The sequence below is a fragment of the Ursus maritimus genome, unplaced genomic scaffold (assembly GCF_017311325.1).
Source record: "Ursus maritimus isolate PB19 unplaced genomic scaffold, ASM1731132v1 scaffold_8, whole genome shotgun sequence".
In the NCBI taxonomy this organism is placed as follows: Eukaryota; Metazoa; Chordata; class Mammalia; order Carnivora; family Ursidae; genus Ursus; species Ursus maritimus.
Genome location: NW_024426996.1, coordinates 78,075,818 through 78,091,984, shown reverse-complemented (window position 1 = coordinate 78,091,984; position 16,167 = coordinate 78,075,818). Strand labels below are relative to the sequence as shown.

The window sequence follows — 16,167 nt, the reverse complement described above, 5'->3', positions numbered from 1 at the left end:
ATCTGTTACAAACCAGAGGACATCCAGCCTTGCGGTCTGCTGTGGAGAGGTGTTTCTAGGATTGAAGGTCAACGCTGTTAAATTCATCTGTCGCATAAGGTGGGGCAGTTTACTTCGCTTGTAATTTTGAAAGATGTAGGTAGTATTCCCATAATTAAAAATTTATACTATTTCAAAGTATTTTCCTCTTTTCCATTAAGCATGTTAAGTTCCTTGGTCAAAAACTTGCCCCAGAACCGCAGGCAGTGTAGTGCCCTGAGAAAACCCACTGGGGTCAGAGCTCTGCGAGGATCTCGCTTCACCTTCCTGGAACTCCTAAGCCAAAAGCTGCATAAGTAATTTTCAAAGGAATTTCTATGCGTGTGCAGCCCCTCCTCCCTCATCAGCTGGGGCAGGGCCGCCGGGAGGCTGTAGGGGGGGGGGGGGGCACGGGGACAGGCTGTGACTGACCTGCTGAGTGTTCCCATCCAGGGCCGAGGGTGTGCGGGACTGTGGGCCCGACACTGTCTGCTTACAAGGGGCCTTCGTGGCCGGGATTTGTGTAAAACACACTTTCCCAGGTGATCTGCCGCTGGCGGGGAAGGAGGGCAGGTGTGAGGGGGCTTCTGCTTAACAGCCAGTTTAACTCCTCCTTTACTTTGGAGGAAAAACTGGTTTGACGCCGAAGTGCTGAGCTCAGATAATGTGTCCCGGGCTTGCTGTCCCCGTCCTCACCATGCAAGGATGCTCACGCTGTTATTTTGAATGGCTGAATTAACCTTTTGAACTCAAAGTGGGTTTAAATTTGGAAAAACCCTGATTTCATGGGATGAGGGGGACGAATTTTACATCTAGAAGCTTAAGGGCCCTGAGCTGGCGGCACAGCTGGCGGGGATGGGGTAGGAGGCAACCGACAATAAAGTGACCTCTTCCGTGGGACAGCCTGCTACTGCTTTAACATAAGTTACACAGTCACGGTTTTAAAACAGCCAAGCCTTAAATAAATTCTTCGTACCACCAAAAAAGATACACATACTGAAAACGTGCTTAAGCGCAGAATTTTTCATTGGACAGCCCTCGGTTGGCCTGGGCCACACATGGACAGGGATCTTTTGCTTCTCCAGCTTCAGTCGGCAACCATTTCATATAAAAATAATACCAAATCTAGAACCTCACCAAACCAGGAAGATGCAGAAAATGAGTGAATGCCAAAGACGGGAGACGCCGCAGCCAGCGCTGCCTAACCAGCTTGTGTCCTGCCGGGCGACTTGGGAGGCCCAGCTAATGGCTGCAGCGCCCCACTCCTGAGGTCTGCAGTTCCACATGGTTCCCTGGGCAGAGAAGCTGCTGGTCCAGGAAGTGCAGGTGAGAGGCACCGTCCCCATCCCTGCTCAGTGGAAGACCAGACCCATGCAGTGAGCCTGCAGGGGGGACAATGTGGAGGGGGCCTCGTGAGTACCAGCCCTGCTCGGCTCCCTGTCTCCTCCTGCGGTCACAAAAGTCCTGGGCTTGGCTCACGGAGCGTGCTCTGCCAGCATGCACCGTACTTGACAAAGCCACGTACAATGTATTTGAAATGTTTTATTTAATGCTGAAAAATTCACCCTGGGGGACAGAAGGATGTAAAAAGAAAGGAGAAGGCACCGTAATTAAGTCCTTGGAAATGATGAGGGTCTTTTTTTTCTTTTGTCTTTCAAATAACTTCACTTTAATGTAACTTCAAGCCCAAACATTCTGGGAGGTAAACAGTCTCTTGGTAGCTATGGGGGCAGGAGGGGCAGGATAAGCTCCAGGAAGAATGGAGTGCTGGACTCTAAAGCAGGGCCTTAGACAGGAGAACCAACCCTGAGCAGCAGGAAGACAAATGACTCAAGTTCCAGAAGGAAGGTACCGTGTGCATCCACGGGAGAGGGGCCCCTGCAGAGACAGCAGGGCTGGGCAGGAGCGGAGTGGTCCAAGACCGGGACCCAGAGAAGCCACGAAGGGCCTCACCCCGAAGGCTCCCTCTGCTCTGCCGGAGCCTGCTGTGGGAGCAGCCCTGCCCAGCCTGGTATGCAGAGCACTGGACACCACCTGAAGTAAGATGCTTAGCCAGGCTAGCAAGGTCAAGGTCAGAGTTTCAGTAAAAAGGTTATTGCAACCACCATGAAAATCCTGGAGGAAGTGGAGTCCAGAACTCAGAGCCCTCCACTTTCTAAAACAAGTTCTTCCAAGTAAATGGGGTGCTTAGCGCTGCAAGTACGACGAGCAGCAAGCAGCAGCCCCCTGGAAAGCTGAGTTCTGGCACCCATGCTGTTCCTCCCAGCTCCCTGGGAGCCCCCTCCGCACACCAGGGAGCCCGCCCAGCGGTCGTCCGTCCCCCGGTAACTGAGGCAAGGGGCAGGTGCCCGGGCTCGGGAACACAAGCTCTGACTCCGCACTGCCAGGAGTCCAGAGGAAGCTCATTTGGACACTGTTCCACCCGACTCTTCCTCTGAAGCCCCCAACAAAACATCCTGGGGTTCCCCCGCCTCCCCTCCCACCTGCCCCACCCTGGCCCCCACCTAAAGTGCCGCGTGCTGGGGCTGTGCTGGGGTGTCCGCGGGGGTGGCAGTGGGCCCCCCCCAAAGGGCTCCCCGGCGGCCAGCCAGAGGTCACGTCACAGGGTCAGGCTGGCGGCTGGCGGGCCCAGCAGAAAGCTGCTCCTTTTACCCACAGCCCAAGAGTTGCGTACCAAAGGGAAGACACAAAAGGAAATGACCCAATCTCATAATAGTCCCCAAACTGAACATGTAAAGGCAAATCGTCATCGTAAGTATGACTTTAGGACGAAGTTAAAATATACACAGATCGGCTTCCCCCATGATCCGACATAAAATCGTTACTATTGCTTCTTTCAGAGGACCATGAAAAGAATTTATAGCCTAAAAGAAAGGAACTCAATTTGCTTAAAAAAGAGCAACAACGGAGGGGGGAGGGGGAGGAGCTCCTCCCCGCCCTCACCCCAGGTCCTTCGGGCTCGCCAGCGCCGTGAGCACCGCCCGCGCACAGCCGCGCCTTCAGGACGCATCCCTGGATATCCACCCACTCTCCGTGAGGAAATTTAAAATCCTTTTCTTTAGGACTTTGTCCAAGTAACTAGGAAGGCGACTTTTGGAGGGGATGCCCTGCCGTTTCTGGAGGTGGTCTTTGATGATGATGGTCTTCACGGTCACGTAGCGCGCGGGGCTCAGGTTCAAGGAGCTGCAGAGCACCTTCTCGCGGTCCGACAGCAGCTCGAAGCCCGGCAGGTGCTCGATGGCCGCGAACTCGCCGTCCTTGCCGTCCTCCTTGCCCCTCTTGGCGCCGGCCGCGCTCTTGTTCTCCTTCCGCTTCTCGCGCTTGTGCCGCGCCGCCTCGTACTCGGCCGACTCCTCCAGCTTGGTGATGCCGTTGCGCCGGTAGCGCTGCAGCTCGCGGATCTTGGCCCGCAGCATCTTCTCCTTGTGCATGCCCTCGAACAGGTCGTCGAACTCCTTGCACGACATGAACTGGTAGAGCGGCCGCAGCTTCAGCCGCAGCTCCTTCTCCTCCTTGGTGACCTTGCGCTTGGCTGGCCGCTCCTTGTCCTTCCTGTCCTTGCCCAGGAAGGCGGGCACCAGGTTGTAGTCGCGCGCGATGTTCTTGCGCCGCTGCCTCTCCCTGAGCTTGCGCACGTACATGTCCACGTGCGCGCGCTTCAGCTCGATCTCCACGTCCTCGTCGTCGTAGTTGACCGAGAGCCCGCTGATGAGCGTCTCGGCGTCCTGGTCGTACTCGATCTCGTAGTCGTCGCGCAGCGGCATGTAGCCCAGCTGCTGCTGCTCGGCCACCGAGATGTCTAAGGGAGGCAAGGGGGTGGTGAGGCTGGGGGACAGGGGCCCTCCGCCGGGGCACGTGTGGTCGGTCACCCGGTTGGGGATGGTGTCGGGGATGCAGGCTCTCCCCAGGTTTCCGTGGATGTACATGCTTACGTAATGCTCCATCACCTCCTGCGGCGTGCGGGAAGCTCCCACGTGAGCGGCCATGTCTTCCTACAACGACAGGGGTCACAGGTTACTCCGAAAGTCAGCGGCGCGCTCGGGGCGCGCGCGAGGCTCGCTGCCCATTTCGCCGAGGTCTGCCTGGACTGCTTCCAGTGCACGTCATCCCCCCTCCCAAAGGGCGCTGGACGGCGTGTTCTTTGGAGCTGGGCTCACCATGCGGTTGTGGACACTAGACGGGAGCTGTCGGGGACGACAGGTGCACCGAGATGATCCCCGGAGGCGCCGCCTGCCCCGGCCCACAGCCGGGGTCAGAAGGGGCGCTGACACCCGAACCCACGTTTCGCATCTGGACTCTGCTCTCCTGGGTCCTTACAAAGGACTGGCAGAGCCCACCTGTACTGGCCGCGTGGCCCCAGCACAAACCCTGCACTCTGGGGGCGGGGGAGGGGGGGACTGGGGCCACGGTGCACCCCAGCTGCCCGGCCTCTTCCCAGGGTTACCAGGGCTCCCCATCTAGGCTCCTGACACAGAAGGGACCCTGTTCTACGGTGCTGCCTGCCTCTAGGAACGGAAAGGGGCAGAGCCCTGGGGGCATAGGGGGTGGCAGCTTGTCCCCTTCCCAGGTGATGGTGCAGGGGCCAGGTGTGGCTTGTAAAGGGGTGGGGGCCGTCACTGAGGACAGCCTCCATGGTTAAGTCGCCAAAGTCTGCCACCGGCTGCGAGCACTCACTCCTACAGAACGTGACCCATGAACACAAGGGTTATTAACGGGAGGAAATTATACAACTCCCCCAATCTTTTCCTTCTGCCAAGAGGCCTCTTCCTCAGTCAACCGCTAAAGCCACTTCACAAAGTAGCTGCCCAAAGTGCGCACTCATTCACCGGCAGCGCTCAGCCCCTGCCTCCAGCCCCCACTCACCCTGCGCTCAGCTCTGCGGCTCTGGCAGCCGCCAGGGCCCCACACCAGCCGCTCTGCGCTCTCATACGCTCACCCCCCCCCCAAGATCGCGTTGGTTTCTGCACCCCCCAAGGCCAAACTGGACTCCAAGAAACCAGCCAATCCACGAGGACTGAGGACTGAGGACACATCTGGGGCCATGGGAGCGAGGCTCCTGGGAGGGGACAGACCCTACATGGGGCCTGGCCTCAGGCACTCCTGCCAGGGGGTACTGAGTGCTGAGGGCAGGGCTCCAGTGCAAGGGGACGGGGCAGTGCAGGGGCCTAACGGGGGAGGACCCTCTCTGAGAACCAAAGACAAAAGGGAAGATTAGAGCAAACACCAGATTCTGGTTGTATGGGAAAGAACTGTGTAGGTGATTAACTTCTTTAAAACATTACCATTTGCATCAAATCTATTATATTTTCCCAGGGAGCATTTACCTCCCCCCACCCCCCAAAAAAACAAAAAAACCAAGTCACAACCATCCCCAGCATCTACGGCCACTGTGTGACCCAAGCTGGTCACTTCCCATCTGTGGGCCTCGGGTTCTTACCAGTAAGGAGACAGGAGTCAGCCCGCCGCCCAGCCCACGCTTGCTGCGAGCTCTACTGACAGAGCGTGCACAGGCTTGGCGCACACGTGAGGGGCCAGCAGGCCGGGGGCATTCTTCACCCTGATGAGCGAGCCTGGAAAAATACCACCCCTGACACGTGCCCGTCCAGGAGCAGTGGACATCCTCACAAGGGTGTCCAGTCAGCGGAAATACCCACACGCGCCCGGTCAGAGCTTCCAGGGCCCGGCCGTGCAGCCAGAGGCACGGCCAAGCCCTGCCCGGCGGCTTCTCCCCGCCTCACCGCAGCTTCTGCACAAGCCTGCAGCCACCAGAGTCAGGTCAAGCATCCAAGAAGCCTCCCGGGTGAGGGACCTGGGGTGTCCCTTCACCAGAGGCTCGGGGGGCTGGGCTGCACGTCCAGGCTCGCCCCGGCCCCAGCCCCACGAGAAGACCTGCAGAGCACGGCACCCAGCCAGTGTGCAGGAGCGCCGGCTGCCCCCGGCAAGTCCGCTCACCCGAACCTCAGCAATCTGCCTTTCAGAAATTACTGGATGCTCAGAGCAGCACGTTTTGGGGAAAACTTAGATCCTGAAAACCAGAAGGATTCTGAGTAGTAAAGTCAAGTCATATCTGACCAAACCAAGGTGTGTCATTTGCTGGAGGTTCTTGCCATCAACTTTGATACTGTGGGAGCGAGAGCAGGGCACGGAAACCGCAGCGAGCCTCAGCCCTGGGCCAGAGCAGGGCCACACGGGACCCCAGGAAGCTGGAAGCGCCACAGAAGAGTGTGTCCACGCTGCTGCTGTTGTGCAAAGGGCCGGAAGGCAGACACGGTCTGCTTGTGCCACATCAGGACACTAGAGGCCACCCAGGGCGGCAGCGCTGAGCGGGGAGGGGCCGCTCCACTGCACACCTGCTTACATCCTCGTGAATGTCGTGTCCAACTCTAAGTCGTGAGGAGGAATCCCGCAATGGGAGGAAGTGTCAGAAAAGTGACCCCGTCCCATGCTGCTCACGGCTGCGGGCCCAGGACCGGGCGCCTCAGCCTCAGCACCAGAGCACGGCAGCCAAACCTGAATTACAGAACATTCTACGAAGCTCCAGCCAGCATCCCTCCAGCGCGTCACAGCCACAAGACAAGGAAAGAACCGTGACTGGGAGAGACGCGTCAGCATCATCTCTGGGGTTTCCTGGGTGGGACCCCAGGCCGGTCTGTGCATGAGTGAATGGCTCTGAATCAATGTCAACATCCCGCTTTCTGGAACCAACTGTACCTATGCAAGATGCTAACATTTCGGGAGGCTTGTGAGATGAATATATATGGGAATCTGCATGCTATTTTTTCACTTTTTTGGGTAAATGAAAGTTATTTTTTTTTTTAAAAGTTAAATTCTTCTTTTTTGAGACAGGTGTGGGGGAGGGGCAGAGGGGGAGAGAGAGAGAATCTCAAGATAACTTCACGCTGAGTATAGAGCCCGACCTGGGGCTCAATCTCACGACCCTGAGATAACGACAACCTGAGCCGGAATCAAAAGCTGGACAGTTCACCGACAGCCCGCTTAGGCGCTCCTAAAAAGTAAAGTTAAATTCTGCCTCATAATGCTTTGCTTAGAGTCTAAGATTTACATTCAAATACTGGAAAAGAAAATACAGAGTACTCACGAGAGGACTCCTCCGCCCCATGGGAAAGCTCCCTGGCCACGGTGGGTACAGTGTAGCTCTGGGTCACAGGCAGGGGACAAGGGCAATGTCCTGCTCTGCAAACATCCCCCCTTCCAGGGCCACATGGAGGCAGGCTGACTGGTGACCGTGGCTTGGCCCCCGAGACGTCTCTCCCGCCGCATGCCCACAGCCCGGGCCCCCCGCCCAGCCAGGGAGCAGGCCAGCCGTGCGCGTGTGCTGGCACTTTGGTGGCCCAGACCCTCTTCACGTAAAGAGGGGGACTCTGGCTCTGAATGGACCCAATTTATGAGTATCTATGAAGCCACAAATCAAATCAGAGTGGCTAGCACCTCATCGCCAGGAACCCAGGAATCTCTGTCACCCATCAACCCTACCTGCTGCCCAGTGACGGCTGAAAGGCCACAGCCAGGACAGACACTGGCTGGCAGCTGCCGCGGAAAGAGAATTGCCCCCAGGCCACCATCTTCGTTTCAGGACCATTGAGAAAGGCCCAGGAAAACACACAAAATTCTAATTTTTCAGACTTCGAAATAAGAGGAAGATCACATGGAATGGTGTGAACGAAAGCAACAACACAGCTCAGAAAACAGACAGGTTCAATGGCGCTAAATGACAGTGAGGAACAGATTTTAAAAGATGATTAAAAATAGCGAGAGCTGCAGTGCCCCACCACACGCCTGCGTCCTGCCTGCCACTGTCTTCTCCCATCTGCACGCGTCAGCAGTCACGCGAGACCTGCCGACCGCCCGCGAGGGGCACAAGTGTCCTGTCACAGCCCCGGTGTCACATACAACAGCAGCACAGCACGTGTTCAAGGGCAAAGTTTCTGCTTAATCTAGATGATGGATGGATGGACGGACACATGGATGGGCAGATAGACGGGTGGGCAGGCAGAAGCAACAAAAGTGGGTTTGGGGGGACAGATCTGGAGAGACAAGGACAACTCAAGCACAACTACAATTAAACAAGGAACACAATTGTAGCCCGCAGCTAGTCTTCCCCAACACAGAGCAGCACATGGGTGAGTAGACCACAGTCTGCGGAAACAGAATTCCAAGTTCTGTCCTTTATCCTCACTAAAAAAAAAAAAAAAAAAAAAAAAAAAAAAAAAAAAAAAGCACCCACCCTTGGAAAAAGATAAGGATAGGTATGCTGCTTCCTTAGAGTCCTCTGAGAGATGAAGGCAAACATGCCTCTAGGACCCTGAACGGGCGGCAGGTCTACTGGCCAACGTCGCTAGACTCCCGCCAGGATGCTGGCTCTCCGGGACAGGAAGTAAGCATCCCCGTGAGTCAGGACTCCCTGGGCTTCTCTAGCCGGTCTGGTCTCCTTCCGGCCTGTTCATGGCTCACTGGAGCGGCCTCCAGCACCTGAGCAGGGACAGAAAGGAGAGGACAGTCCAGAGAAGTCGCCCGCCATATGTGTAGGCTAGCTCCACCCTCGGTGCCAGGGCCTGTGCGCACACCCACAGCTGCCTCCCCCTTCCCCGCAGTGTCTGCGCACCCCCTGCTCTGCCCGCATGTCCTCCCAACAAGTGCAAACCCCTTGGGGTCACAACCACCGACAATAAACTGTCGGAGGCGCCTATCAGCGAGTCCACTTCCGCTCACACTGGACTGGCCCGTCATCGAGGGGAAACTTAAAACCTAGTGACGACGTAAGGGTTTCCCTCAGAGCTAAACTTTTCCACTTAAAGGACAGCCCTTCATTCCCAGATGACGTCATTGTTACTTGGGCAGTACTGAGATAATCCTTCTGTGAAATGGTGAGAGATCATTAATTGGATCTTTTGTTTTTTTAATATCCTCATTTGGCAGACTCAAGTTAGCAACTCTGTGTGAGCCTTTGAAATACTGTTTTCAATAGCACTAGTCTCCGAAGTCTGAGCGTGTGGGAGAAACTAACCTGCGGGGTCCATGACGCTGTGTGCTTTCTGCGGCCCTCTCAGATCCCCGCCGGGCCCCACATGACCCGTCCCGGGGTTGCCCCAGAACCTGGCTGGCACCCCAGAACCCCGGCCGGCACCCCAGAACCCCTGCCGGACACGCCGTTTCTCTGTGCACACAGGCTTAGGCTCCAGTCGCGGCTCTACCCCTAGCGGCTGAGGACCCCGGACAAATGACTTCACCTCTCTGTGCCTCCGGCTCATCTGAACCACGCAGGCGCTACTACTCCCTACACCGTGACCGGTCACAGCAGAAGAGGCGACACGCGCCCATGATCGCCACTGTGGGAAAGCTGTGAGCGTCACTCCCACGGCACGTTCTTCACCCCCCACGCCCAGGTCACCCCTGCCCCCCGAAGCCTGTGGTAACCCCCCCTGGGGGGGCTGGGGGCAGGTTCTGGCTCAAACACCTATGGTCTGTGATCCTTAACCTCTCACCTTCTGCTTCTGGGCCTGTAATCCCTCGCCTTCCAGGGCTTTGTCAGGATGAAATAAAACTCATCGCAGTGACAGTACGTGCTTCTGCATGTAGCATCTGGCCTGGTCCCCCAGGAGCCCCACGGGCTGGGCCGGTGGTCCCCGCCCCCGCTGCTCGGGTGAGCAGTCCGAAAACTCAGGTGACACTCCCCCCAGGGCTTCCGTAGCAGACAGTCTCGCTCCGGAGCAGGGGGACCTGGGGGCCTGTCACCACGGCGCCCTCGGGGGCAGTGACACGGTGCACACCGCAGGGAGACCTCTGCAATCAAATGCTTCCTGGTCCTTTAAAAAGGTAGAGCAAGGCCAGACCACGGGGCCTGCGCGCTCCCAGAACCACCACGCCTGGCGCTCAGCCACTCCACCTCTAACCTCTGGGGCACACGGGGTGCTGTGCTAGCCGTCTCCTCTGGAGCAGAGTGACATTCAGTCTTCACGTACAAACCAGCTCCTTCCCCAGAACTCCGGCCACCTTCAGCTTCCCGGAGAGCACGGAGGCCCCTGGGCCCCTCTTCCACCAGCAGCACCTGCCCTGGAGGCGGCAGGCAGAGGCTGGGGCGGCCTTCCCTCCCCAGTGCCTGGGAGCCAGACTTGGAGGCGGGGCTTCCTTCTTCTTCGAGGCAAGGAGCTTCAAAGGGACAGAAGCAGCCAGAAGGCCTAGCATGCAAACCTGCGGCACCCCAGGGGAGCACGTTCTCCGGGCAGAGCCGCCTTGGAAGCAGAGACCCGGGGAGCAGCTGGGGACAAGGGGGCAGACACACACACACACACACACACACACCCCGCCCAAGGCAGCAGGAGAGAGCAAAGGGCTGCACGGGCCAGGAAAGAACAAAGAGCCGAGGAATGTGCTGTGACCTCAGGCCCAGAGAAAAGAGGAGGGACGATGGCAGCAGGAGATCCAGCAACGGCCCCAGAGCCCGGTGGCTGGTCTCCCGCACTCCCACACTCTGGGCTGGGAAGCACGCTCATGCCTGTCTGTGCGGGGAGCACAGCAGGACGCCTGCCTGTCCCTCCTGAGCTGGGGACATGCCCCCACGGGGCCCAGTGTTGCCTGACCAATCGCCGGCCTGGTCACCTGGGCCCCCTCTCCCAGCTGACCCCACAAGGCTTCAGATGTGGCTCGGGCCTGCCCGCTCTAGCCTCGTTCAGTCATCCTCAGCGGGAACGGAACAGCCGCCTGCCTCGTGGAAGGACCGGGCCCCCACTGGTCTGGGGCGAACCCTGCCCTCCCCGTGCAGCCCCCAGCCCACAAGAGCCTATTCCACAGACACACTGGTGGTGGGTGCCACCTCCCACATCACAGGCCGAGGACTAACAGCAGCTTGTCATCTGTCCTTACAGGTCACCAGCCATTCCAGGAACCCTATTTCCCTCGGCCACTGCTCCTGTTCATTGGATTTGTTTACATGGAAAGTTCTGCAAGCCTCAGTTCCAGGTTCTCTGTCCTCCTCTCTAAACTCAGTAGAACTCACCAGCTCACACAGCTGTGACTGGCCCAAGGGAACGGAAGCCTTTCGGGTCAAATAAACCCGAGAGCGCGCTTCACAAAATGCGTAACAGCAGGACACGGCCTCTGAACAGTAACCAGGTGACCCTGCCCTGCCACCTCTAGGTATCGATCTAGAAGGCCAGCAAGCGCGGACTCCAACACACGTTCGCACAGTGAAGTTCGCTGCGGCAGGCCAACAGCCAAAGGTGGGAGCGGCCTGACGTACGAACGGCGGGACGGTATTCAGCCTGACAGGCAGGACACTGACACCGCTACATGAATGAACCTTGAGGGCGCTAAGCGGAGTGAAATGAACTCATCACCAAAGTGCAAACATTGAGGATTTCTCTACAGGAGCTCCCAAGAGTAGTCAGATTCACAGAGACAGAAAGCAGGATGGCGGGTGCCCAGGGCTGGGGACGGGGAAGTGGGGAGACGCTGTGTAACAGGTACAGCGTCTGTCTGTGATGATGAGAAAGTTCTAGAGATGGACGGTGGTGACGGTGGCCCAACAGTATGGACATACTTAATGTCACTGAGCTGGACACTTAAAAATGGCTAAAACAGGGGGCGCCCGGCTGGCTCAGTTGGTAAAGCATGTGACTCTTGATCTCGGGGTCATCAATTCAAGCCCCACATTGGGCACTGAGCTCACTTAAAAAAATGGTTAAAATGATAAATGTTATGTGTATTTTACTATGATAAAAAGTGGCATGGCTTACTCTACATCGATGGTCGGAAAGTAGGGTCCCTGGAAATGCAAATTCTCATGCAGAGCCAGACCAGATTTACTGATGCAGAGCCGGGCGGGGGGATGGGCACGATGCGTGTTCTAACAAGCCCTCCAGGGTGTTCTGAATCAGCCGCACTTTGAAAACCACTGCCCTGCAGAACCCTACTACTTCTAGCTGCTTTCTCCACCCAGGCCCCCATCCTTAATGGCAATTAACCCCTGTCAGGATGCTCAAAGGATGGGCTTACTCGTTCCTACCAACACACAGAAGGGCCTTCTGCCTCGGTGAGAAGTGAACATGCCCATGGTTCCCAAACATGGTTCCATGGGCCGTACCGGAACTCTATCAACACCTGTTTCCAGACCTCACCCATACAGATGCCAGCTCAGCAGATCTGGGTGGCCCCTGGGAATCCAGGACCGCGACGGGGATTCTGCCTGCACTCAGTGAACCAGTGAGACAGATGGTTCTGGACATGGAGTCAGAGGACCTGGGTCAACTTCCCGCTCTGCCACGTCCCTTCACCAACCACAGCGCTTTCCAGCAAGATCTGTATCTTCTAACTCCAAACACGAGTAGCACCCACCACAAAACCCGCTGCTTCGAGGCTCTCGATACCCATGGTGACGTGACTCCGGCTCACTGCCCACCTGCCAACCCTTCACCGCTGTCCTACTCCCAGGCATCTCCCCAGCCACCCTCAAAGGCAGGGGCACGGTGTCAGAGCCTAGCTACACAGCTCGCCCCCACACCCTCCCGGTCTCACAGCGAGCATCCCTCAGCCATGCCCGGCCCCGTCGGTCCCTGGGCCTCAGCCCCAGGACGAATGGGAGCAAATGGCGCCGGACCTCAGCAGCAGCCTCTCGCCCAGGTCTGCCGAAATCGACCCACCCCATGAATCCTACACAAAGCAGTGCCACCCAGGGGTGACAGGTTACGTGTGTCATCTCAAAAATGAGAGCAAACGGGCTCACCTTCGTCTACGTCACTGCCATCGATTCGAGCGAGGCCTCCTCCACACTGCACCCCAGCCCACGAAACCTAGCTCTCGCCTCCCCTGGTCATCTCCCCCCTTCCTGTCCCAGGCACAGACCGAACTCCCCCTAAAGCAGGTCAAGACTCTGCCCCCTGAAAAGCCCTTCCAGGCCAGCCACACCTTTAGCTGCGGCAGTAAGCTCCCAGCCTCTGACCCGCAGCAGTTAATGCTCTTACACCGAGACGCTAGAATCAGTCCAAGGCATCCTGGACAAGCATTTTAACTTCTCCGACACACCGTGCTGCAGCTGTAAACTACAGACCCAGCCCCAGCGCTGTGCTGAAGAGCGCGAGACGAGGTACGTAGGAAGGAGCCCCACTCAGAACTGGCACAGGCTAAACGGGGCATGCGTGGGGCAGACCGCTTCCGTGCACGCAGCTGGAAATCCACTGAGAAGGGACCCGCACGTCTCAGGGCTGCCGAGAGCCTCGGGTGAAGCACGGGGAAGTCTAGTGGATAGAGCAGGTGGCCCAAGAGCGCACAGCTAGAGAGCTACTAACGCCCACTGCCTGGCAGCGCTCCAGGCGTGGTTGGCATGCAGAATCTCTGGTCTCTGCCCTCCCCCCCAGCACCCCCCACGGGTTCAGCAGGAAGAGGACCCTCAGCACCCAGGCCCAAGCCCCTCCTCCTCCAGCTCTGTCTCCTCTAACAGCTGAGATTGCTGGCTGCATTTGAACAAGCTCCCCAGGTGATTCCTGGGCACACTCAGTTCCAAAAGCACTGCTTTAGAGAAGGCCCCCTTCCTGCCTCGTGCTTCCTGCGATACACTCTAAGTGGCCTAGTCCTCGTGTGTTCCCCACAGTGTCGCAGAGAAGGCAGTGGAGACTGGTGAGCAGTGCAGCTGGAAGCACAGATTCTGACGCCAAACTATTCAGTTCAAAGCCTGCTGCACAGGGCTGCTGGGAAGAGGTCACAAGAAACAAACTGCCCAGCACAGTGCCTGGCACTCAGCAAAGCTCTGGGCCCACCTCAGCTATTTTTAGCAACGGCTGTGGCGATAAGCGACTGAGAATGGAGTGGAGAGGGGGGAGTCTCATGGAGGCACTGATATGGAGCAGAAAGGCCAGTCACGAGCCATGACCTGGAGGAAGACCGCTCTAAACAGTAGAAATAAAAAACGATGAAGGGGGTAGCAGCTGAGATCCCTGTGGGCCATGAAATTTAATCTAAGTAGGCCTGGAAGCCACCGAAGGCTGATGGGACGCGGCATGTCTTCAAAGATCACTCTGTGGCACAGGGAATGGGCTGGAGGGCACAAGAATGAAGTGGGAAGACCAGCTGGAAGGCCCCAGAAGCGGTCAAGGCAAGAGATAAACACCAGCCTGGACTACGGTTGTGACCAGTGGTGAGATTCTGAAAGTAGGCTGGCGACGGCGCTCCTGCCGGACGGGGCCTACCAGAAGGACCTGAGGAGGGCTGTAACCGCGTGAGGTGGTAAGAGATCTGGGTCATAGAGGCTCAGGATGTCCATGAGATAAGCAGCGAGGAGGTCCACCAGCAGCTCACCGTCGAAGGCTAGAACTTAGGGAAGAAAGAGGTCCTGGCCTGGGCTCAAACGATGAGAATACTTTAAGCCCCTTGAAGACAGAGACGAGGCCCTCCTTTCCTGCAGAGTCCTTCAGCATCGTACAAGGTGCGCAGAGCTGAGGCTCGGTGCGCATCGATGCACTTCAAAACAAAATGAGATTTTCAGACGACGGTGATCGCCACGTGGGCGCTTAGGTGAGACCCTGCGGAGCTGTGCATCTCTAAACATAAGGATTCCCCAGGATGCGGCATGGGTGTTAGTCCCTGAAGGCTGGCCCACTTCATGGGAAGGAAAGCAGGCCAGGTTTGGGAATGAGGGGAGAAGCCCAGGAGGAGGGGTGCACTGATGGAGAAATGGCAGCAAGATGAAATACTGGTTCAGGGAAGTAGGAGGACCTCATGCGGAAGGGTCTGGAAAGATGGGGGAGCTGGGGTCATGCCCCCCCCTGCTTTTCATAATGCCTGCAGGTGGACACAAGCTCTTGGCAGCAACAGCCAGGAATCCAGCCAGAGATGTTCCCTTCCTAACACAGATGAAAGCTTCCTGTTCCTGACTGGAAAGAGAGCGCCCCAGAGCCTGCCCAGAAAAGGGCACCCATGTCTCCCTGCAGCAGCCCAGGACAATATCCCCCTCGCCGAAAGGAGCCCGGCTCCCACCTGCTCCACTCAGCAGTCTCCACACAACCCTTCTGATAAGAGCAAAAGCCCAGGACAAACGCCTCTGGGTCTGTGCTCCTTTGTTCAGTACCTACCGAGCACTCCTCACACAGCGTCCTGGGCCTTGCGGGGACCCCAGGATAAACAAGCCCCTGCCAGGGGACCCAGGGCACACGCCCTGACAACAGCTCAGCGCCAACCGGGCCGCGTACAAAGCAAGTGCACGGAGACGGGAGAGCAGCCGGAGGGCGTGTGTGAAGCCTGCGGGGCCTGCAACCACCACTGTGCTCCTGGCAGAACCAAGTCCTTCCTCAGGGCGCCTCCCGCTCTGTCAAGTCTGCGGACCTTCTCCCCGTCCAGCAACGCGACTCCGTACAGCGCGGTCTTGCCCAAAGCGCCTGCACTCGGCAAACACCCATGCAACTGTCCTAAGGTCGGGAACAGGGCCCTGCGGTCGCAAAGCCACAGCCCAAACCCCCACCTTGGTACTACTTCCTGGCTGTGTGCCCTTGGGCATGTCGCTCCACCTCTCTGAGCCCAACCGGCGCGCCGACCGCGCCCGCCTCCCCGCCGGCGCGGGCACGGAACGAGCAGGTGCGCGTCGTGCCGGCCGCTCACCCAGTTTCCGAAGCCGAACTGCTCGATGGCATCCAGCAGCAGCTGCTCCTCGCGGCTGGTCCAGCCGCCCTCGGCCTCGGGCCCCCACAGCGTGAAGCGCCCGCCGTCCACCAGCTGGTAGCCGTGGTAGCGGCGGTGGTGGCCGATCTCGGCTCCCGCCGAGAAGCACTCGGGGCACAGCTCGATGTCCTGGCACTCGGTGCAGCGGAAGCGCAGCGGGCTCACCTCGGCCAGGCAGTACACGCAGTACTTCTTACCGAGCTCCGCCATCTTCCCCCGCCCGCCGCCCGCGCCCGCCGCCGTCAGCGCGCCGCCGCCCGCGCCGGCCGCCGCGCTCGAGCAACCGCCGCCCGCGCCCGCCGCCACCGCGCCGCCCCCGCCCAGGCGCCGCCGGAGCCGGCCAGCCGGCCGCGTCCCGCCTCAGCACGCAGGCGCCCCGGGCCCGGCCCGGCCGCCGCCGCTGCCGCCGCCGCCGCCGCCGCAGCCGGCCGCACCGCGCAGGCGCTCCGCGCGCGCCACCTCGCGGGGGCCCGGCCCGCCGCGCTG

At 58.5% G+C, this 16,167-nt stretch overlaps 1 protein-coding gene across 1 annotated transcript; it reads right to left on the bottom strand.

The window, feature by feature from the left end:
• Positions 1-1,545: 1,545 nt before the first annotated feature.
• TADA2B (transcriptional adaptor 2B) lies at positions 1,546-15,894 on the bottom strand. The gene is made up of 2 exons (XM_040625144.1): positions 15,622-15,894; positions 1,546-4,010 (listed from the first exon to the last, which is right to left on the bottom strand). The coding sequence occupies exons 1-2, from the start codon at positions 15,889-15,891 to the stop codon at positions 3,018-3,020; spliced, it is 1,263 nt and encodes a 420-aa protein (XP_040481078.1). The 5' UTR covers positions 15,892-15,894; the 3' UTR covers positions 1,546-3,017.
• Positions 15,895-16,167: the final 273 nt, after the last annotated feature.